The 24133-nt window shown below is 41.9% G+C and overlaps 1 protein-coding gene across 2 annotated transcripts; it reads left to right on the top strand.

The window, feature by feature from the left end:
- The first annotated feature begins 224 nt into the window (after positions 1–224).
- On the top strand, positions 225–16147 carry Gm14410 (predicted gene 14410). Of its 2 annotated transcripts, NM_001374129.1 has the most exons (5): positions 226–382; positions 3841–3895; positions 10894–11020; positions 11226–11286; positions 12444–16147. In NM_001374129.1, exons 2-5 carry the CDS (start codon positions 3893–3895, stop codon positions 13363–13365), a joined length of 1113 nt encoding a protein of 370 aa, NP_001361058.1. In that variant the 5' UTR covers positions 226–382; positions 3841–3892; the 3' UTR covers positions 13366–16147. The 2 variants fall into 2 exon arrangements, with proteins under 2 accessions (XP_030108183.1, NP_001361058.1); XM_030252323.1 differs by lacking the exon at positions 3841–3895 and having other exon boundaries at positions 225–382.
- Positions 16148–24133: the final 7986 nt, after the last annotated feature.

The following is a 24133-nucleotide window of genomic DNA, read 5'->3' as shown; positions in this document are numbered from 1 at the left end:
AATAGCAGGGATGTGAAGCCTTACGTTCTCCCAGGGGCTTGATGGGAGGACAGACCGGTAAGCAATTGGATGAGAGGCACTTGTGCTAATGAACTTCAAATCTGCAGATCTGGAAAAGGTTTGGCCAAAGCTGGAACCTCTGTGCCCTGTCTCTTTAACATACTCTAACCCTAAGGGTGGTGCTCATGTCACTCAAGACTCAATAGCCAATCAGAGCCTCCCCATGGACCTGCCAGTCAGAAGAGGAGGCGGCTCTTCCAGGTCAAGCTTGCAAGCTCCTTTCTGTAACTCAGCGGTCATGGGAGTTTCTGTGTGATGTGTTCTGCGTGACTCTACTGGGTGTTGTGAGAGAAGGTTAGTCAAGCTCAGAACTCCAAACGTGGTAAGTGCCAGGTCATCTCCTGCGGTGCCGTCGGTGTGGGGAAAAGAGGGGAGTGGGAGAGAACTCGCTTCTGGCCAGAGTTCCATTGCCCTGGGCAGGCAGGAGCGGGAGGATTGCAGGACGCTTTCCACATGGCCCCGGGTGGCTGCTTGGCCCTGGGAAGGCACGGACCCAACTCGGTGGGTGGTGGACAAGGGCAGCTCTAAGCACCGGGTTCCCAGTCTCCAGCATCACACGCTGGATACCCCGGAAGAGCTTAGGACAGAATGGGGTCCCCGGGGTGGCACTGGCTTCGGGGCCAAAGGGAGGAGAAGTTGGGGGATAGGGGCCACTGAATGGTTCCCACGCGAGCGAGCGTCCTTGGTCAAGTCCGGGGCTGGAGCACAGGATGGCCTTCTGGCCGGAGGTTTTCTTTTTAATTTTTGTTACTGTGTGAATTTGATTGCAGTTTGGCTGCAGGGCTTCCCAAGTATGAAGCAGAGATGGCTGCACTGGACATTGCCTGTATAATTTAATAATGCTCTTTAATTGCAAAGAAAGGCTCTGTGCCTTTAAAAAGGAAAATAAGTGGAGTCTGGAAAATTCTAGTGAATGCAAATTTCCCAGACTAGAGCTCTGTCTGCAACTGTGGCGGAATTGCTGAGCCAGGAAAGCTTCAGCTGTCTGAATCATTTGCTCTGTGATCTTACAGTGGAGGAGCTGCTGTTGTCTGAGTCCCAGCTGTGTTTTCCAGGCTAATGAGGGACTCTGTCCATGCCTCTCTATCAGGAACCCTAGTGGAAGGTAGCTTGGGGTTCTTTATGGGAGTCTCTTCAGAGCCATCTGTTGCAAACTGTGAAGAAGGCCAAAAGCCATGTCATGGTGATTGTAATTGTCTCCTTTGCCAGGCCAGGAGGAGCAAGTTTCCTGAGTTATCTGAGTCAGTTCTGCTATTTCCAAGGACTGTGGTTCTGTTGGTCCATGTGGTGATCATAGCAGAGGCCCTTGTCCTTTGCCCCTTCCTGAGTGTGGATTAATGGGGATGAGGGAAGCTCAGTAGCCCTAGTAGCTTGTGGACGTGGGTACCAAAGGTTTTCCACGGAGATCTCTTGCCAGCCTTGGTGCGAGGGTTCCAGCAAATACAAAGGAATGCAGGCAGGGAGGGGAAGTTGCAAACCCGCTTCTGCAGTGCCAGTCAATTCCACCTCTGTCTCTGCTGTGCCATGCAGTAATTCTGTGCCACCCTGCACTGAGTAGGGTCCCCAAGTCCACTGGGGGCTTGGTCAGTAATGTTTTTTTTAGATACTTGGCAGTTCCCTTGTGCAGGGTTGTTTTATTAGACTTCTCCTGAATTTGTCCCAGTGTATTCTAGCTTCTGCAAACTTCATAGAGGTCTCCATTTCTTTCCACTTATCCCTGTAATTAGGATACAAGATGCTACTCTTCTTTTTTTTTTTTTTTTTTTTTGATTTTAGTTTTGAGACAGGGTTTCTCTGTATAGCCCTGGCTGTCCTGGAACTCACTCTGTAGACCAGGCTGGCCTCGATCTCAGAAATCCGCCTGCCTCTGCCTTCCAAGTGCTGGGGTTAAAGGCGTGCGCCACCACGACCGGCTGATGCTACTCTTAAAAAGTTTACTTGGCATAAGACATAGCTTGTGTAAGCTCTCCCCACTGCAGCTGTTGTAAATTCTACCTTCTAATTTTGCTATTTTTCTCATCTCCTGCGACCTCCAACTCAGGAACCCATCTCTGAGAAATGGCTTGCTATTTCATGGCTCTGAGACACTTAATAAGTGATTCTGGGGGTCTTTGCTGTGTAAATCTCCTAGCAGTCTTAAGTAGGACTTGTAATCTCCAGTCCATATTAAAATTGTTCAAAATAACCTGGGGACTGAACAGGAAAGAAACTTATGGGTGAGAGCATGTGTGGAATCCAAAACCTGTTTTTGCCTGCCTGGTCTTTGAGCATTAGCCGCAGCTGAATCCATGCCGTCATTAAGACATTTTCCTAATTAATATTTTAGTTGTATATGGAGAGATTTTTTCTGGGGTGACATGTTAGTTCTGGGAGAGCTGTCTCTTCTTCCCCATATAGAGATGTTTCTAAGACAAGGTATTTTGACTCAGGTAGCCTTGATCCTGGTCTGCTGCTACCCAGGACAATGGCCTTGCTTTCCTCTTGATATAAATTCCTAAATTCTTGAGTTAAAGAATGTAGCAAAAAAGTGTTTTATAATTGCTCATTTGAGTCATATAATGAACCCTCCATTTCTTCCACCTTTAGATAAGAACGGGAGCAATGGTTTACTGTTATCTCTGTCAGGTGAAACAGGGCGGAAAATAGCTTGATCATAGATAAAACCATAAGAGAATCTGCTCCAGGTGTCACTATTCTAGAGAAGGATAAGAGTCAGGCAGGGTGAATAATTTTGTAATTTAACAGCATGTATTAAATAATGCATGATATTAAATAAAATTAGATTGGTGGGTGCTTAGTTTGTGCAGGTTAGCTTGAGCCAGTGATAATGAATTTCTGTTTTAGGATCTGTACTATATAGATAGAATGTATCAGAAATGTAAAACACATGCCATTAGCTGGAGCTGTGTGTGTCAGATTATAGATCTCAGTAGTTAACAAAGCACATAGGAACAAGGTCAAACACTATCTTATTAATGCCATTCCTTCTACCAAGAAAGGCCTGATCTTTTTCAAATCAGTACAGTGATATATTTTTCCCAATATAGGTGTGGGTTTGTTGTTGTTATGTTTGTTTTACCAACCCACTGAGGACAATGAGCTGATTAACAAGAGTGCTCCACAGTGTCTGACATGTGTCCTGCTTTGCTCTGAGCCTTGTCTCATAGCCATTAGGTGGAAAGTACTTGCAATTTACCTGAACCCAGCCTGAAGCCACAAAACAAAGTTTGTGTCCAAAAATCCCTCTTCAGTTGCTAATATTCTGGCACTGACCACCTGTGGACAGTTTGGTAACTCCAGTGTCAACTGATTAATGGGATATGCAAGCTATCCAGCTTGATTCCAGGAGGAAGAAGGGAAATTGCCTCCTGAGTCCTGTCATTGGAGCTCAGGCAAGCTCCAAAGCAGTGAACCCAGGGTCACTGACCAGAAAGGTGGAGAGGCAGGCAGGTAAGCAGCAGGGATCAGGAATCTTAGCCCCTCCCAAGGGCTTGGCGGGAGAACAGACAGGTAGGCTATTGGAGGAGACACATTGGTGCTACTGAACTGGAAATCTGCAGATATGGAAAAGGATTGGCCCAGGCTGGAAACACTATATTGTGTCCCTTCAGCAAACTCTAACCCTAAGGGTGTTGCTCATGTCACTCAAGATTCAATAGCCAATCAGAACCTCCACATGGAGCTGCCAGTTAGAAGAGGCAGTGACTTCCGGGTACCAAGCCTGCAAGTTTCTCTGTGTAACTCAGCTAATCTCAGTGTTTCTGTGTGATCTGTTCTTAGTGTCTTCGCTGGATGCTGTGAATTTAGCTTAAGCAAGCTCAGAACTTCACACATGGTAAGTGCAGTGTCATGTCCCACAAAGAGGAGGAGCTAGCATCTTAGCAAAGGATGCCTGTGTACTAGGTCTTCCCAGAGCCAGGATGGTAAGCATCAGCCAGACAGATGGGGCCACCTGTGAGGTCTTTTGTGGACCTAGTCTCTCCTTTTGGACCAGGCTGTGGCCTCTGAGTAACTTTATTATAAGACTGCACTGGAAAAAACCTTTGTGGCAGGGGCTTGTGTGTGGAAATACACTTGGCAGGATGAGAACCAGAGGAACAGCTTACTGTGTACACTGTCAGGTAAAACAGTGCTGACAAGAGCTAGGTCACAGACCAAAGGAAAGGGGAGTATGCTGCAGGGGCCACTGTTATCGAGAATGATTTTGTAATTTCACAGATTGTATTAATTATGCATGGACGTATATAAAACTAGATTCGTGGGTGTTTAATTTGGGCAGGTTAGCTTGAACCAGTGGGTAATGAATTCCCTTTTTAGGATCTGTATTATGAGATATGTGCAATCCTTGGGTGACATATTTAAGTGAGCCCACAAATATTAAACACATGACATTATCTGTAGCTGTGTGTGTCACTTTGTAGACATCAGTAGTTAACAAAGCACTTAGGGTCAAGGTCAAACACTATCTTATTAATGCCATTCCTTCTACCAAGAAGGGCCTGGTCTTTTTCAAATCAGAACAGTGATATATTTTACTAATATAGGTGTGGGTTTGTTGTTGTTATGTTTGTTTTACCAACCCGGTGAGGACAATTGTTCTGATTAATGCACTGAGTGCTCCTCAGTGACATGTGTCCTGCTTTGCTCTGAGCCTTGTCTCATAGCCATTAGGTAGAAAGTACTTGCAATTTACCTGAACCCAGCCTGAAGCCACAAAACAAAATCTTATATCCTAAAATCCCTCTTCAGTTGCTAATATTCTGGCACTGACCACCTGTGGACAGTTTGGTAACTCCAGTGTCAGCTGATTGATGGGGTATGCAAGCTACCCAGCTTGATTCCAGGAGGAAGAAGGGGAAATGCCTCCTGAGCGCTGGATTTGGAGCTCAGGCAAGCTCCAACCTTTCAAAGCAGTGAACCCAGGGTCACTGACCAGAAAGGTGGAGAGGCAGGCAGGTAAGCAGCAGGGATCAAGAATCTTAGCCCCTCAGAAGGGCTTGGCAGGGGATCAGACAGGTAGGCCATTGGAGGAGACACACTAGTGCTACTGAACTGGAAATCTGCAGATATGGAAAAGGATTGGCCCAGGCTGGAACCATTGTGCTGTGTCCCTACAGACACTCTGACCCTAAGCATGGTCCTCATGTCACTCAAGACTCAATGGCCAATCAAAACCTCCACATGGAGTTGCCAAGCAGAAGAGGAGGTGACTCTTCCAGTTACTAAGCCTGCAAGTTTCTCTGTGTAACTCAGCTGCTCTCAGATTTTCTGTGGAATCGGTTCTTATTATTTTTACTGAATGCTGTGAGGTTAGCTCAGGCAAGCTTAGAACTTCAGACATGGTAAGTGCAACTTCATCTCCAACGAAGTGGGGTGAGCAAACATCTTAGCAAAGGATGCCTGTATAATAGGTCTTCCCAGAGGCAGGATGGTAAGCCTCAGCCAGACAGATGGGGCCACCTGTGAGGTCCCTTGTGGACTTAGTCTCTCCTTTTGGACCAGGCTGTGGCCTCTGAGTAACTTTATTATAAGCCTGCATCTGTACAAAACCTTTGTGGCAGGGGCTTGTGTGTGGAAATACACTTGGCAGGATGAGAACCAGAGAAACAGCTTACTGTGTACACTGTCAGATAAAACAGTGCTGACAAGAGCTAGGTCACAGACCAGAGGGGAGTATGCTGCAGGGGTCACTGTTATGGAGAAGGACCTGATTAGGGCAGTGAGAATAATTTGATAACTTCACAGATTATATTAATTTATGGATATAGTTTAGTAAAATCTGATTGGTGGGTGTTTAATTTGGGCAGGTTAGCTAGAACCAGTTAGTAATGAATTCCCATTTCAGGATCTGTATTAGATAAACATGTGCAATCCTTGGGTGACATATTTAAGTGAGCTCAAAAATGTAAAACACATGCCATTACTTGTAACTGTGTGTGTCACATTATAGGTCTCAGTAGTTAACAAAGCACATAGGGGCAAGGTCAAATGCTATCTTATTAATGACATTCCTTCTACCAGGAAGAGCCTGATCTTTTTCAAATCAGTACAGGAATATATTTTTTCAATTATATTGATCTTTTTAAATATTAAATTTTGGTATTACTTTTCTGAATTTCATTTTCATTATGCATAGGTGATTTGACGTCTTACGTGTTTCTATTCTCCAATGTTTCCCCCAAATTAAGAATTTCATTCCTATTTTTAAAGAGATTTCATATCTGTCTGTTTAGAGAAACATCTCCTGTAGCTCCTACTTTCTTTATGCCATGCAGTTAAGACTTGCTTTGAACTTCTAATCCAGCCTCTGCTGCCCAGGGCTTGGAAAACAGTCCTACAACTGCTTTCAGGCTGGGTTCTGACTGATCAGTGAGACAAAAGACACCATGGAATGAGTGTTGTCTAACCTCCCTGGGTTACAGGGTTACAAATTAGGGGATTACAAATAAAGAGGGACAGGTATAAGGTTGAGTTCACTGACCAACTTTGAAGCTGGTCTACTTGCAGCACAGAAATGGAGGAGGAATAAGGTAGGTGTCTTAGTCAGGGTTTCTATTCCTGCACAAACATGCTGACCAAGAAGCAAGTTGGGGAGGAAAGGGTTCATTCGGCTTACACTTCCACCCTGCTGTTCATCACCAAAGGAAGTCAGGACTGGAACTCAAGCAGGTCAGAAAGCAGGAGCTGATGCAGAGGCCATGGAGGGATGTTCTTTACTGGCTTGCTTCCCCTGGCTTGCTCAGCCTGCTCTCTTATAGAACCCAAGACTACCAGCCCAGGGATGGTCCCACCCACAAGGGGCCTTTCCCCCTTGATCACTAATTGAGAAAATGCCTTACAGTTGGACCTCATGGAGGCATTTCCTCAACTGAAGCTCCTTTCTCTGTGATAACTCCAGCTGTGTCAAGTTGACACAAAACTAGCCAGTACAATTGACCCCTTGACAACTTGACACACAAACACATCACTAGTAAGCCTCAACCCTTACATTCTTATTCATCCCCAAGATCTAAATAACTTTAAATGTCCCACAGTCTTTACATATTCTTAAAATTTCAATCTCTTTAAAATATCCATCTCTTTTAAAATCCAAAGTCTATTTACAATTAAAAGTCTCTTAACTGTGGGCTCCACTAAAACAGTTTCTTCCTTCAAGAGGAAAAATATCAGGGCACAGTCACAATCAAAAGCAAAAGTCAATCTCCAACCGTCCAATGTCTGGGATCCAACTCACGATCTTCTGGGGTCCTCCAAGGGCTTGGGTCACTTCTCCAGCCAGGCCCTTTGTAGCACAGGCGTCATCCTCTAGGCTCCAGATGCCTGTACTCAACTGCTGCTGCTGCTCTTGGTGGTCATCTCATGGTACTGGCATCTCCAAAACACTGCATGACCCCTTCAATCCTGGGCCTTCAATTGCAACTGAGGCTGCACCTTCACCAATGGCCTTCCATGGCCTCTCACAGTGCCGAGCCTCAGCTGCTTTGCGTGACCCCTTCATGCCTTCAAAACCAGTACCACCTGGGTGACCCTTACATATTACTAAGTCCTGCTGCAGCAGGAGTACAACCTTGGCCATCTCTGGAACACAGCCTCTTTGTGCTTTCAGAAAACACTTCCCAGAAGATGTCACCTCAATGATGCTGGTCTCTTCTTAATCACCGCTAATTTCTTAGCTCCAGCTAACCAGCATCAATAGTCCCAGTAATGCAAAGTTTTTGCTTTAGTAGTTCTGGTATCTTGTTAATGACAGCTGATTCTTCAGCCCCAGCTAACCAGAACTACAGAATCTTCACATTCAAAACAGCAAGGGCCCTGAAAAGAGTCTTTAATTTCCCTCTGAAATTTCACAAACCAGACCTCCATCTTCTGCAGTGTTCTCAACACTATCTTCTAAGCTCCTACACAACATCCGACAGAGCTCTTAACAACGGATGGATCTTCAAGCCCAGAGTTCCAAAGTCCTTCCACAGTCCTCCCCAAAACATGGTCAGGTTGTCACAGGAATACCCCACTCTGCTGGTACCAATTTGTCTTAGTCAGGGTTTCTATTCCTGCACAAACATGATGACCAAGAAGCAAGTTGGGGAGGAAAGGGTTTATTCGGCTTACACTTCCACCCTGCTGTTCATCACCAAAGGAAGTCAGGACTGGAACTCAAGCAGGTCAGAAAGCAGGAGCTGATGCAGAGGCCATGGAGGGATGTTCTTTACTGGCTTGCTTCCCCTGGCTTGCTCAGCCTGCTCTCTTATAGAACCCAAGACTACCAGCCCAGGGATGGTCTCACCCACAAGGGGCCTTTCCCCCTTGATCACTAATTGAGAAAATGCCTTACAGTTGGACCTCATGGAGGCATTTCCTCAACTGAAGCTCCTTTCTCTGTGATAACTCCAGCTGTGTCAAGTTGACACAAAACTAGCCAGTACAGTAGGTGAGGCCTTTCTGCTTTGGCAGTAGTTGACATTCACCGTGAGGAGTCAAGTAATCAATTTTACACAATCAGTAAAATTCCATACTGGTCATCTTCAGGCATTTTTCAGATTAGGGCAATGTCAAATGAGATCACAGGCCCTCGTTGTGACACCATATTGCTGGCATACCTCACCATCTACCCCAGCAGTAGGACTGCCAATCTCCCAGCTGCCATTCCTTATGCAATTCAATCATTTAGGAACTGGACTTTTCATCTATCATTAATCATCCTGATCTGACTCTTGCTTCTGCCCTCCTTCCTCTCTCCACAAGGTCCCAGGTCATGTCTACTCTGTATTATCCCAGGTATAACTGGGTCTGGCTATGTTCACTCTTTTGTGTATAATATACTTTCTCCTCCACCATACCTAGGAGCAGTGATGTCTTTACATTTTATTTCTTCATTTTCTTCCTTTTTTTTTTTGCCCATTAAAAGTTTCTATCTTTAATATTCATAGCCACTTTTACTTTTAATATTGTTAATGTATGAATTTGATCCCAGTTTGTCTGCAGGCCCTCCCCACTATGAAGAAGAGTTGGCTGCATGCATAATTGAATATACAAAGGAAGGACCCTAGGCCTTTTAAATGGAAAATACTTGGTCTGCAGGACTAGAATATTCTTTCAATGTAAATTTTCCAGACTAGGGCTATGTCTGCTTGTAGGGTGTAACAATTGAGCTTGGAAGGTTTCAGCTGTCTGAGTCTTTTGCTCAGTGATCCCACAGTAGAGGAGCTGCTGTTGCCCTGAGGCCCTGCTGGCTTTTCCAAGTTAATGAGGGACTTTGGGCAGGACTAACAATCAGGAACACTAGGGGAAGGTAGCTTACAGGTTCTTTACAAGATTCTCCTCAGATGCATGTGTTACAAGCTGCCTGGAAGACTACAAGCCATCCCCTGGTTATTATAGTAATCTCCACTGAGAATACAGGAGGAGCAAGTCTGCAGAGCTATTTGAGTCTGATCTGCTGGTTCTAAATGGACTGTGGGTCAGAGTGTGGTTCTGTTGGTCCATGTGGTGATCATAACAGAGCTCCTCGTCCTTTGACTCTTCCTAAGGGTGGATTTACAGGGCTCCCAGAGGCTCGGTAGCCCTGGGAGTGGCAAGGTATGGAACTTAAATGTCACTATGCAGTGTGTATATACAGGAATTGCCTTTGGTGTGTAGTAGGACAACATTGGAAAAGCAATGGTTTGATTTCTAGAATTTCTGACCCTTCTGTATTCAGTTTTGTGTGACTAGTTTTATAAATACTTTAGAAGTTAGTAGTAAAGAGCTGATCACGATCATCCTTCAGAAATATTTGATTAGATTCCTTTTATCTTTCTGTTAACTATTGTCAAAATGCAATGATTCACAGAACTTCAATTCTTGGTTACAAAAAAAGCTTCTGACATGCAGAAGTTTCTCAGGTGTTGATGGTGCTGGGTGGGTGGATAGGACAGATTGGAACATAATGCATATGGCAGGAAGCAGACATTAAATTATCATTCAGCATTGTTTTGTATACTTCGGTGGGGCTGGTTTAACATGAAATTACTAAGGGTCATGAACAGCTATTGAGCCATAGTCCAACTTTCTCATCATCAACAATTTCAATGAGAACTCTAGAGCATGGGGCCTCTCTGTTTGAAGACAGATCAGTAGTATCTGGAGGGTCAGATTTATAACAGTTTCAGGGTCACTTATTTATGTTATTTTTATCGGAGTCAGGAAATATGATTTTATTTCTATACACATACTAGCACAGGTAACATTGGTCAAGTTCACATTGTTCCTGGTGTAGTTGTATTAGTTATTGAAGAAAAGTTGAAAATTGGCCACATGGAAATGGGCAGAGGAAGCTTTCCCTGATATTGTGTTGCAGTTCTGTGGGCTACTATGAGAATTATGTCTAGGATAACAGATAATGGTCTTGGTCTTTAGACAGATTGCTTGTTCTTCGGGAGTACTGGCTATGGTTGAGAAGGGTGTGTCTGCCCATACTTGGGGGCTAAGACACAGACATGTGGCAAGAAAGGAAGGGGAGATGGAAAAGGTCTTTTGTATCTGCAGGTAGCATGGACAGGTGAGAGGAAACTGCAGTCCTAAGGGCACTCTTGCATATTGGGTCTCAGGGAACAAAAAATGGGTGAAGGTCTAGCAGCATTCTACATGGTTCCATGTATTAACATCTTAATACTAAGGCATCAGGTTCCCAGAGATCATTTATTTACTTAAGTTTTTGTTGTCCAACTGTGAAAGACTGGATAAAAAGTACTATGTGGGTGGGCAGGGCAGTCAGCGAATACTCATTTTGAAGTACACCTTTACACTGTTGTCTGTATCATATTTTTTTATATACACACGTATCGAATCTTTTAGGATTTAGTCACCTATGATGACGTGCATGTGAACTTCACTCAGGATGAGTGGGCTTTGCTGGATCCTTCTCAGAAGAGTCTCTACAAGGGTGTGATGCTAGAGACCTATAAGAATCTCACAGCTATAGGTAATATTATGATTTTTTTATTTACTTTATAACATGTATGCACAACTGTTTCTTTGTTATTTTATTTGTTTTTATAATTTCAATTGAGAATGAGGAAGAATATGATGAATAAATCACTCATGGTTTTAAAGTTCAATGGAGTTAATAACTTAAATACTGTTTAATTGCCAATAATGTAACATACTTTCTCTGGTACTGGGTTTAGGTTACATTTGGGAAGAACATACGATTGAAGACCATTTTCAAACTTCTAGAAGTCATGGAAGGTAATTTTACTCTGCAAGCTGAGGAGAAAATGCCTATGAAGAAAGTTTAACTTGTGGTACAAGTAGTAAAGAAAACCAATAGGGTACAATAAGCACTGCTTTCAGTGATGGATGTTTACTGACTTTCATAAAAATCATATATGTTTATGGCAGATATGTAACTGTTGTTTGCAAGACATTCCATTAGGTCAAAGACAGAGAAATAATGGCTTAACACATATGTTACTGTTTAAATCAAGCCTAGTACAGCCATGCTATACAAGTGTGAGTGTCTTCAGTCTCATATCGCTTAGCTATTGCAAAAGGAACACACAGTGATTAGGTGACAAGTATATGTCTAAAACCTAGTAATGAGCAAATAATCCATAGTGTATCTGAGCTCAATGATATACTTGTAATAACATTGCTAAATTTAGTGAGATGAACAGTTCATAAGATTCAAAAATGGTTTTGTGGAAAAACCTTAATCTCTGTACCACATCTCTGTGACAAAAAAAAGTCAGCTGTGAATGTAATGTGGAATTTTCACTTGTTATTCTTCTTTTGATGTGGATGTCATAGGTTACGATTGATACAAGCCTTGTGATCACTGGGGCATTGAAAGAAGCCACATACCTTTCACTTTTCCAGAACAATTAGAGGATATGCAGTATAACATATTTTGAACAACATACTAAATGTGCTATATAAGTTTATAAAAAATTTGTTTCCGAACATTGCTGGGGACATTTACCAACTCTAACTGCTGAAAATAGTAATGAGAATTAAGGCAGTAGAAATTTTTTTTTCTTTTGCATTTGTTCATATTCCAAATGTAGTATTACTCTCATGATAACAAAATTTGTGAATGCAATCATTGTGCAAACACTGTGAGTTCTTCCTGTTTTTTTTCAAATATGTGAGTAACCTTTTATAGAAAAAGTATGTTATAAATGTGAGCCAGATAATCAATACTGTTCCCATTTCATATATCCTCGAAGATGTAAAACAATTCATAATTTAGTAGAACTCCTTTGAATATAAACAAAGTAATATTATGTTAACATTAGATTGCTCTGTTCAATGAAACCAAAATTTAAAACAATTCATACAGATAAAAAGACTCATCAGTATAATCAGTGTAAGAAAGATTTCACGTGTGCAAATTTTATTTGCAGGCATGAAAGAAGTTGTTCTGCAGAGCAACCCTCTGAGTTTATTCAATGTGGTAAAGCCTTTGCATATGAGAGTGGTAGACAAAGGCATCAAATTAAACATAATGGAGAGAAACACCATGACTGTAACCAATGTGGTAAGGACTTTAGAACATGGAATGTCCTGCAAATACATAAGCGAACACATACAGGAGAGAAACCCTATGACTGTAAACAATGTGGTAAAGTCTTTGCAAGAAGCTGTCATCTCCGAATACATAAGCGAACACATACAGGAGAGAAACAGTATAAATGTAACCAATGTGGTAAAGCTTTTAAAAGAAGGAGTGGCCTCCAAATACATAAGCGAACACATACAGGAGAGAAACCCTATGAATGTAACCAATGTGGAAAAGCCTTTGCAAGTAGTGGTGAACTCCAAAAACATAAACGAACACATACAGGAGAGAAACCCTATGAATGTAAACAATGTGGTAAAGCCTTTTCACAAAGCAGTCATCTCCGAATACATAAGCGAACACATACAGGAGAGAAACCCTATGAATGTAACCAATGTGGAAAAGCCTTTGCAATAAGTGGTGACCTCCAAAAACATAAACGAACACATACAGGAGAGAAACCCTATGAATGTAAACAATGTGGTAAAGCCTTTGCACATAGCAGTCATCTCCACAAACATGAGCGAACACATACAGGAGACAAACCCTATGAATGTAAACAATGTGGTAAAGCCTTTGCAGTAATCTATACTCTCCAAATGCATAAGCGAACACATACAGGAGAGAAACCCTATGAATGTAAACAATGTGGTAAAGCCTTTGCAGTAATCTATGCTCTCCAAATGCATAAGCGAACACATACAGGAGAGAAACCCTATAAATGTAAACAATGTGGTAAAGCCTTTACACAAAGCATTCATCTCTGAATACATAAGCGAACACATACAGGAGAGAAACCCTATGAATGTAACCAATGTGGTAAAGCTTTTATAACAAGGAGAGTCCTCCAAATACATAAGCGAACACATACCGGAGAGAAACCATATGAATGTAAACAATGTGGTAAAGCCTTCGCAAGCAGTAGTGACCTCCAAAAACATAAACGAACACATTCAGGAGAGAAACCCTATGAATGTAAACAATGTGGTAAAGCCTTCGCAAGCAGTAGTGACCTCCAAAAACATAAACGAACACATTCAGGAGCGAAACCCTATGAATGTAAACAATGTGGTAAAGCTTTTGCACAAAGCAGTCATCTCCGAATACATAAGCAAACACATACAGGAGAGAGACCCTATGAATGTAACTAGTATGGTAAAGCCTTTGCAGGAAGCAGTGGTCTCCAATGCCATAAAAGATAAATACAGGAGAGACACCATATGAATGTAACCAAGGTGGTAAACCCTTTGAAGGAAGCAGTGGTCTTGAATATCATAATCGAACACACACAGCTGAAAAACCCAGGAATGTAACCAATGTGGTAAAGTCTTTGCAGGAAGGAGTGACCTTTAAAGAGAAAAGACCATACAGGAGAGAAACTCTATGTAGGTATCTGATGTTATAAAGCCTTTGCAGCAAGCATTGATCTCCAAGTACATAAATGAACATATACCAGAGAGGAACCTTTTAAACGTAACCAATGTGTTTAACCTTTTTCGAAAACCAATAGTCTTTACACACATAAAAGCACATATAGTTGAGAGAAATGCTTTGATTTTAACCAATGTGGTTAAACTTTTTCAAAAAGCAGTCATCAACAAAATCATGAAAGAGCAAGTATAGGAGAGAGATTTTTGAATGTTAGCAATGGTGCTTTTATAGCTTTTTCACAAAGCAGTGGCCTCCAAATATATAAAGGAACACATACAGGAGAGAAACCCTATGAATATTGGCAATGTTTTAAAGGACTTCTACAGCACAATCATCTTCAAATCTGTAAGGAACATGAGGTTTTGAGAAATCCTCTGAATAACACCAATTAGGGAAAGCAATTGTACAAAAGAGTCATCTCCCAACACAAAAGTATACACACTAGATAGAAACCCTATGAATATAGGCAATGTGGTAAACATTTTATAAGTCACAGTAGTCTCTAAGTAAATAAAAAGAGACACAGTTGAGAAAAACACTATGAAATGAACAAGTGAACAGAGCCTTGTGCATTAAAATCTTCAAATACATAAAAGAAGACATAGAGGTGAGAAATCCGATGTCTATAAGCCATGTGGTATTGCTTTCACTTGTCAGTCATATTCAAAGACACAAAAGAAAACAAAATGTAACAAAAGGCTGAGTGTGTTTAATATGGTGAAACTTTTTGAATATTTTAGAGTCTTCACAATGAAACAATTCATACTGCAAATAAATTTAGGAATATAATATGGTGAAACCTTTTCAGATTTCCCAAATCTTCATCATTATGAATGGGAAACCCATAAATGCATTCAATATGGGGAAGCCTTTAAACATTTCTAATTCTTTATAATCCTGAAAATAATCATACAAAGTTCAAGGGGATACAAGAAATGTTTCTTATTGTCTTGCTTGAGTTACAGTCCTGACATCCTTTGGTATGAATATCAATGTGGAAATTGTGAGTGGATTCCCTTTCCTCCCCAACTGCTTCTTGGTCATAATGTTTATGCAGGAATAGAAACCCTGACTAAGACAAATTGGTATCAGGAGTGGGGAATTCCTGTGACAACCTGACCATGTTTTGGGAGGACTGTGGAAGGACTTTGGAACTTTGGGTTAGAAGATCCATTCTGTGTTAAGAACGCTGTGGGATGTTGTGTAGGAGCTTGGAAGATAATGTTGAGAACCGTGCAGAAGATGGAAGCCTGGCTTGTGAAATTTCAGAGGGAAAATTAAAGCCTCTTTTCAGGGCCATTGTTACTTTGTGAAGATTCTGTGGTTCTGGTTAACTGGGGCTGAAGAATCAGCTGTGATTAACAAGATAATAGAATTTCTAGAGTGAAAACTTTGCATTACTGGGACTGTTGATGCTGGTTAGCTGGAGCTAAGAAATTAGCAGTGATTAAGAAGAAACCAGCATCATTGAAGTGGCATCATCTGTGAAGTGTTTTCTGAGAGCACAGAGGAAGTGTTCTAGAGATAATCAAGGTGGTACCTTGTGCTGTGGCTGGACTTGGTAGTGTGTAAGTCTTAACCTCGTGGTACTGGTTTTGAAGGCATGAAGGGATAATGCAGAGCAGCTAAGGCCCAGCACTTTGAGAGGCCATGGAAGGCAACTGGTGAAGGTGCAGACTCAGGTGAAATTGATGGCCCAGTACTGAAGAGATCATGCAGTGTGTTGGAGTTGACAGGTCCATGATTGACCACGAAGAACAGCAGCAGCAGTAAAGTACATGCATCTGGAGCATAGAGGACAAGTTGTGTGCTACAAAGGACAGGGTTGGAAAAGTGACCCAAGCCCTTGGTTCTTTTGGAGTTGTCCAAAAGATTGTGAGTTGGATCCCAGACATTGGACAGTTGGAGTTTAATTTTTACTTTTGATTGTGACTGTGCCCTCATGTTTTTCCCTCTTGAAGGAAACAAGTATTTTAGTGGATTCCATTGTAAAAGGCTTTGGATTTTGAAGGATATTGGATATTTTAAAAGCATTGAACTTTTAATATGTAAAGTCTGTGGGGCTTTCAAAGTTGTGTATATCTTGGGCATGAATAAGAAACTAAGAGTTGAGCATTACTAGTGATGTGTTTGCGTGTCAAATTGACAAGGTGTCAATTATACTGGCTAATTTTGTGTCAACTTGACACAAGCTGAAGTTATCACAGAGAAAGGAGCTTCAGTTGGGAAATGCCTCCATGAGATCCAGATGTAAGACATTTTCTCAATTAGTGATCAAGGGGAAAGGCCCCTTGTGGGTGGGACCATCTCTCTGCACTGGTAGTCTTGGGTTCTCTAAGACAGCAGTCTGAGCAAGCCAGGTGAAGCAAGCTAGTAAAGAAACATCCTTCTGTGGCCTCTGCATCAGTTCCTGCTTCTTGACCTGCTTGAGTTCCAGTCCCGACTTCCTTGGTGATGAACAGTAAGCAGTATGAAAGTGTAAGCCAAATAAACCCTTTCCTCCCCAACTTGCTTCTTGGTCATGATGTTTGTGCAGGAATAGAAACCATGAATAAGACAAGGGGTGTAAGGTATGGATTGTAAAAAAAAGATTAGACAATAAAGAAATGAAGAAATAAAATTAATTTTTTTTTAAAAAAGGAGGATCAGACAGAAACATTCCTTCCAAATTATACCTTTATTTTCACACCAATCAGGATTTAGGGATAGGGGCTTATGTAGTTTACAGTGTCATCTGTTATATATTATGGGTGTTATAGCTTAACTAATCATATGGATTTGTTCTTTGGTGGTAAAGTACAGGTCTTATGTTTTGAGGGGCACAATGAAAAGCAGAAAGCATTGTTAGAGACAGTCATTATGTTTTAAAAAGAAAATATGAGTAAAGTGAGGTTGGATCTCCACAATACCTAATCCTTGGAAACAAACTTAGTTTCACCATATGATTAAATTCAGGATAATAACAAAAAGGCAATACTTAGGGCCTGGTGTTTGGATTTGATTTGTTTTTCTGCTAATTCCCAATTGTGTATTGATTCTTATGCTACTCCTGTTAAATTCTTCCCAAATTTCATGATAATCCTGTACTGGGACACTGAGATTCCCTGCCCCAAGCTGATTATAAATGGGTAACAAAAGTGCCAGCAGCCAATGGCTAGGCAGGCAACAAAGGCAGAACTTTTGGATTCATGGCAAGGGAAACAAAGAGGATCTCCATGCCAGTAAAGGATTTGGATGCCAGCTTCAGAGCTGGGAAAGACTCAATACCAGCCACATAAAAGCTAGGAAAGAGTGACCCCAGTGTTCCCTCCTCTGATTGGTTCTGGAGAAGCAAAGATGGCCTCTAGATTTAGGAAATTAGGTGTATCACAGGGGAACCAATAGCAATGTGGATGTTTGGTAGTGTCCCAGCCAATGAGCTGATTTGGCATATTACATAATGCTGTTTGTCTTTCATTTCAGACTCCAAAGTACTTGTATGCTGAGCTAAGAACTTAAACAAGTGGCATCCTATAGTAGAGCAGAGTAACCAACTGAGTCTACAGAAGGCATCACACCTATAGGATGGAATGCAATATTAAAAACTAATTGGGGATTCTCAAATGAAAAACAAATGCTAAGATGTGAAATTAAGGGATGAGGAAAATTGGTTTCTTAGTGGATTCGCTTTTTTTGCTGAGCCATTTGAGTCCTCACTAGCTGTGCAGGTTCACAACTAAAACAAAAGTTGAGCTAAAATGGTATGCATAATTCTTGGATTTGTGGAATGAGCTGGGACTCAGAAAAATGTCCCAAGCTGATCCAGACATCCTTGTTGGTCTGGATTTTCCATGAGCCCTCTTTCACCATGAGCCTATCTAAAAGATTTCTGTCTGCCTCAGATAGTTTTAGCTTGGAGGTGCAGTACAAAGATTCAGGCTGCTCAGAAAGCACCAACAGAGGTAGATGGTAGAGGCTGCCCAGAGCTATAATCAGAAAAAAAGAATAGAGAGAAATCGATGAGATTTGTTTTAACTTCTTTTAAGGAAAAATGAGCAGGTGTTGATTGTGTAAGAGTGTTTGAGGCAATCTCTGTGAAGGGCCCTAATGTCTGCAGAGGATTCTCCACATGGCTGGCACCCTAGCACACCCAGGTCCTTGAGATCACTGGTAAGTGGAATGCAATATAAGTCCCAAAAAATACAGAGGGTCTTGTAATAGTAGGAACAGGGACAAAGGACCAGCAGCGTGACCAGCGACTGAGGTTAACTTCTGGTTGGAGCCACCCTCCCCCACCCCCATGCAATCTTTGACCAGATCTCAGCAGAGGGCCCAAAGGTCCCCAGAGGACTCTTCATGCTGAAGGCCCCCTAGCACACCCTGGTCCTTGAGATCACTGGTGAGTGGAATGCAACATCACTTCCAAAAAATCCAGAGGGTCTTGTGCTAGCAGCAACAGGGTCAAAGAACAAAGGCAGGCCCTAGCACATCCAGAATCTTGGGATCACTGAGAACTGTTTATGCAGGAGAGTAAGTGGGCAGCAGAAGTAACTAAGCTTCTTGAACAAGGTCCCTACAGGCCTTCATCCTCAGCCAGAAGACAGACCTAACACCCAGAACCCTGGACACTTTCCCTGCAAGAGGGGAGTCGGCCTCCAGGGAGGGCTCTGACCCCAGGAATCAGGAGGTGGATCTGAACTCCAGACTTCTGTGCACCTTCTCTGTTGGCACTTTCTCTTTATGTTACCTAGGTCACATTATATTTAGTGGATAGGATTATAGACAATTAAGACTGTAGTAAGATTAAGGGAGAGTTTCCCTTAGAATTTAAGACATATTTCAAACAACCAGAATGGAGATTTTTAAATTATGTTTATTCTTTAATTATACTCCAGTCATTATCACCCCCCCATTCCAACCACTTACAGTTTCTCATCCCATATCCCGACCCCTCTGTACATCTCCATGAGGGTGTCCTCACACCCACAACCATTCAACAACATCCTGCCAGGCCTCCCCAATCCCTGGGACTTCAAGTCTCTCAAGGATTAGGTGTGTCTTCCCTCCCTGAGTCCGGGCCAGGCAGTCCTCCTCTGTATATATGTTAGGGACCTTGGACCAACAAGTGTATGCTGCCTGGTTGCTGGCTCAGAGTCTGAGAGATCTCCAAGGTCAAGGTTTCTTGAGACTGTTGGTCTTCTTGTTGGGTTGTAAGACTCCTGGGAGCCTTAGCTTACTGGGGACCTGTGAGTGAACCATGTGGGGCTGGAATCAATGGAAAAAGCAAGAGGAATTTATTGTTCCACTAAACTGGGGTCATCCTAGACCCTAAGGAGAGGTGGTGACCCGCGTGCCTATTCGGCCAGCTTTTATATGGTTGTCAGGGGCAAAATAGAGCATCAACCTGGCAGTGGTGGCATACACCTTACATTTAAAAGCTCCTAGTGGATTGCCCAGACCCCTTAATGAGGGCAATGCTGCAGCAGGTTTGCATATCAGGCAGAGTATAGGCATTACACAGGAATAGTTCAGCCACACACTCTCATTCTTTACATCATTAAAAAGCAATAGGTTGAGACAACAGTTTGGTATTTCTTGAGAATGTGCATGTCAAATTGTAAAGACTTTCATCAGTGTCCTCAATTTCTTCCTGTATCACACAAAGGTGTTAATCCTCTAGGAGTTAATCCTCTAGGACTGGCACCTACTCAGTTATGGCAAATAGACATTACTTATATATCTGAATTTTAAAAATGTTAAACAATGTACATATGTGCTACATGCAATCCAGTAGTGAGAAGGGCGACAGGCCCTGAAAACCTGTGTGCTATCCTGAGGCGAGAAGTTCTTGGAAACTTAGTCTCCTGGAATCTTGCCATCATGTATAAAGAATGCTCCAATGTCCTTGTTTTAGTTGGTAAACGGATCTTGGGCTTTCCCTTAATGTTGCTTTATTATAAGTCCTCCTAAGGGGGCTGGAGAGATGGCTCAGTGGTTAAGAGCATTGACTGCTGTTCTGAAGGTCCTGAGTTCAAAGCCCAGCAACCACATTGTGGCTCACAACCACCCATTATGACATCTGATGCCCTCTTCTGGTGTATCTGAAGACAGCTATAGTGTACTTAAACATAATAAATAAACAAATCTTTAAATCACATAATTATAAAAAAAATAAGTGCTCCTAAGTATTGATTTTTTTTTTTTTTTTTTTTTTTTTTTTTTTTTTTTTTTTTTACATATAGCTAAGTTAGATTCTAGGCAGTCGTTGATCCGACCCTGGGCATGGATAGCTAAGTCATTGCCCTATGTAGGAATTTACCAATATCTAGGAAGAGGGAAGTTAGTGACCTAAGGAGGAACCAGAGTAGATACTTAGAACTATAGATAGCTGAGTTACACCCATATACAAGTGTTTACAATGGCCTAGGGGGAACAGGAACCCAGACCCCTTAATGAGGGCAATGCCACAGCAGGTTTGCATATCAGGCAGAGTATAGGCATTACACAGGAATAGTTCCGCCACACACTCTCATTCTTTTTGTTTGGTTTTTTTTTTTTTTTCATTTTTAAAATTCTATTTATTTATTTATTTGTTTGTTTATTGTATGTAAGTACACTGTAGCTGTCTTCAGACACTCCAGAAGAGAGCATCAGATCTCAGTACAGATGGTTGTGAGCCACCATGTGGATGCTGGGATTTGAACTCAGGACCTCCGGAAGACCAGTCAGTGCTCTTTTTTTAAAATATTTTTTATTGGGTATTTTCCTCATTTACATTTCCAATGCTATCCCAAAAGTCCCCCATTCCCTCCGCCCACTCCCCTACCGACCCACTCCCACTTTTTGGCCATGGCGTTCCCCTGTACTGGGACATATAAAATTTGCATGACCAATGGACCTCTTTCCAGTGATGGCCGACTAGGCCATCTTTTGATACATATGCATCTAGAGACAAGAGCTCCGGGGTACTGGTTCATTCATATTGTTGTCCCACCTATAGGGTTGCAGTTCCCTTTAGCTCCTTGGGTGCTTTCTCTAGCTGCTCCATTGGGGGCCCTGTGATCCATCCAATAGCTGACTGTGAGCATCCACTTTTGTGTGTGCTAGGCCCCGGCATAGTCAGATGCACTAAAAGAAACACTCTCATTCTTTACATCATTAAAATACTAATAGGTTGAGACAACAATTTGGTATTTCTAGAAAATGTGCATGTCAATTTATAAAAACTTGTCTTCAGTGTCCTCAATTTCTTCCTGTACTACATAATGGTGTTAATCCTTGAGAACACATACCTAATCAAGTATGGCAAATGGATGTTACTTATATATCTGAATTTAAGAAATGTTAAACAATGTACATATGGGTATTGATATCTTCTCATGCTTTCTATTTGCAACTGCTTTAACAGGATAAGCAACTAAATAAGGAACTAGTCATTGCCTACATTGTTTTTCTATTCTTGATGTTCAAAATGACAGGAAGACATAAAGTTACTGGCCATTACAGTCAGGCATTTGTGATGTTTTGTTAACAATTTAATACTTGTCATATTACTGGGATTCCTTATTATTCTCAAAGACTAGGTATTGTGGAGCACACCCATGGAACTTTAAAACAATTCTCAATTTAGCACAATCTTCAATCATATGGTAGGAAAGTCTCAAGGAGGCATCATCTGAATCAGGTTAGCCTTTCACAATAGCTGTGGGATACTGTCATAGTTATATTAATTAAGATGAAGAGACTTAGCACGGTTAAGTTGCTCCATTTCCTAAGCAGGGACCCTGGTTGTAAAAGAATGGAGAAAGTGAACTGTGCACTAGCAAAAATGCTCTGAGACTCCTGCTCTTGACTGTCGATAGGTGTGCACTCTTGTTGCAGGCTCTTGACATTGCAACATTTTACCACCATGAACCATACTACGGAACTATGAGCTAAAATGACCCTTTCTTTCCCATTTGCTTTTCCTAGGGTATTTTATTGTAAGAATAGCATTGAGACGTACCAATAAATTTAAACATTTTGTTTCTCTTTTGAGGATTTTTAAAAATGAAACATAAAGTATATATGGCATGAAAGGCATTGTCCAAAGAATGCCAAGTGCACACATCTCACTAGTCTATCTCTTGATGGACAGCCTCCCTCAGTCTCACTCTCTGTCAGGCATCATTCATTTCTCCAGCCAGGAAACAGTAGATTCCTACTATGCTATCCCTGGCTTGACCTACAGCTGTATATTACCTCCAATCTGAAACTAACTCAGAAGGAGGTTATGGGACTTACAGTGTTCCCAATGGGGTTGTATAAGCAAGAACCAGTTCATGAGGGAGAGATGACTCCCTGGTAGCACTGCCTGCAAGCAGTATAGCAAACTTCAGGGATTCAGCTCCTTCAAGGCATCACCCATGTTGGGTTGCTTTGTTAGTGACTCAGCTAGCTGACTATATCAACCATAATCCGAAAAGCTCAATAATAATTTCTCTCCCATTCACTGGGCTTGAAATCACTTCAGAGACAAAGTTTTGGTTGTTTTGGGGAGTTTGAGAGAAGAAAAAAAAAAAAAAAAAAAAAAGGATCAAAGCGACCCAGAATGAAATGACTCCAAATGTTGGCCCAGCTAAGGTGGAAAATCATGGGCCAAGATAAACCTTTCCTTCCCATAATCCTAAAATATTTTTGTTGGGTGTTTATTCGCAGCAACAAGAAAACCCACTGATGCTCCAAAACAATACTTGGGTGGAGCCATCTCCTATCTCTCAACATGCTCTATCTGGAAGGAAAGGAAGTTCCTTCACATCTCCCCAGGATACATTTAACAACAAACACCCCATTAAGAACTTGCTGTAATCATTGTCCAGGGTCAGTGCCTTGGGTAGTTGACACATGAGAAGCTCCTGTGACATCTTGTGAACTGTCACTGCCATGGAGCCAGGAACCCACCTCAGTGTTGGGACATCATTGCTGGTGCTAATGTACAGACTTCAAGAATGTGCCTGTCTAAGATGAAAAGTGGATGGAGGAAGGACAAGGGCAAAAGTGACAGAGTTTGTTCAAAGAAAAACAAAGCAGGGGCTTCTCAAAAAGCTAGCTTGCCATTCCCCCATCACCCTCAACTCTCCCATTCCCTGAGAATCCCACAAGTCAGGAAGGTTTCGGTGGCCCTCTTGTGGCGACCTCAAATATTGCTCAATGTTTTTTGGTTGCATCATGCAAGTGGTACCAGCTAGAAACAAGGTGTGAAATAAAACTATTTTAAAGGTTTCTGTGTTTTCAAATAATTCATTTACCTTAATAATAAGAAAATCTACCAAGCCGGGCGTGGTGGTGCACGCCTTTAATCCCAGCACTCGGGGAGGCAGAGGCAGGTGGATTTCTGAGTTCGAGGCCAGCCTGGTCTACAGAGTGAGTTCCAGGACAGCCAGGGCTATACAGAGAAACCCTGTCTCGAAAAACCAAAAAAAAAAAAAAAAAATCTACCAGTGATTTTATTTGTTTGAAATACCCCTGTGTTCAGACATATTGCAGGTCATCACCATACTTAATTTCAAATTATGCTACAAAACTGAAGTAATAAAAGTCAGAATGGTACTGACACATAACCAGACACAGATTGAACAACTGGAATAGAAGATCCAGATATAACTGCATAAGGTCACATTATCTCTGACAAAGACACACACACACACACATACACACACACATCCATACATGAACCCCACTCACATGCTCACACACACAAATACAAGCACATGCTTATGCACCTGTCACATGCAGAAACATACACACATGCATCTCCCATTCTCGGTCACAAGCTCACACCCACATATGCACACATACTTCCACATAAACATGCTAACACACAAATGCACACCACATACCTGACCCTCACTTGCACACATGCTCCCTTCTACACACATACAAACACATACACACAAGAAACTCTTTCCCCCACATGCTCACACAAACACAAATGCAACCCCAAAACAACTTTACAGACAGACATTCAGACATGCACTGCCCCATATTCTCATACACACATTCACACATGTAACCCAAGCACATTTGCTCACACTCACATGCACAAACCCCCACGAACACTGGATGACACACATACATGCATACATG

This window comes from Mus musculus, chromosome 2, assembly GCF_000001635.26.
Source record: "Mus musculus strain C57BL/6J chromosome 2, GRCm38.p6 C57BL/6J".
NCBI classification, from domain to species: Eukaryota; Metazoa; Chordata; class Mammalia; order Rodentia; family Muridae; genus Mus; species Mus musculus.
This window is presented reverse-complemented; position numbering and strand designations above follow the sequence as displayed.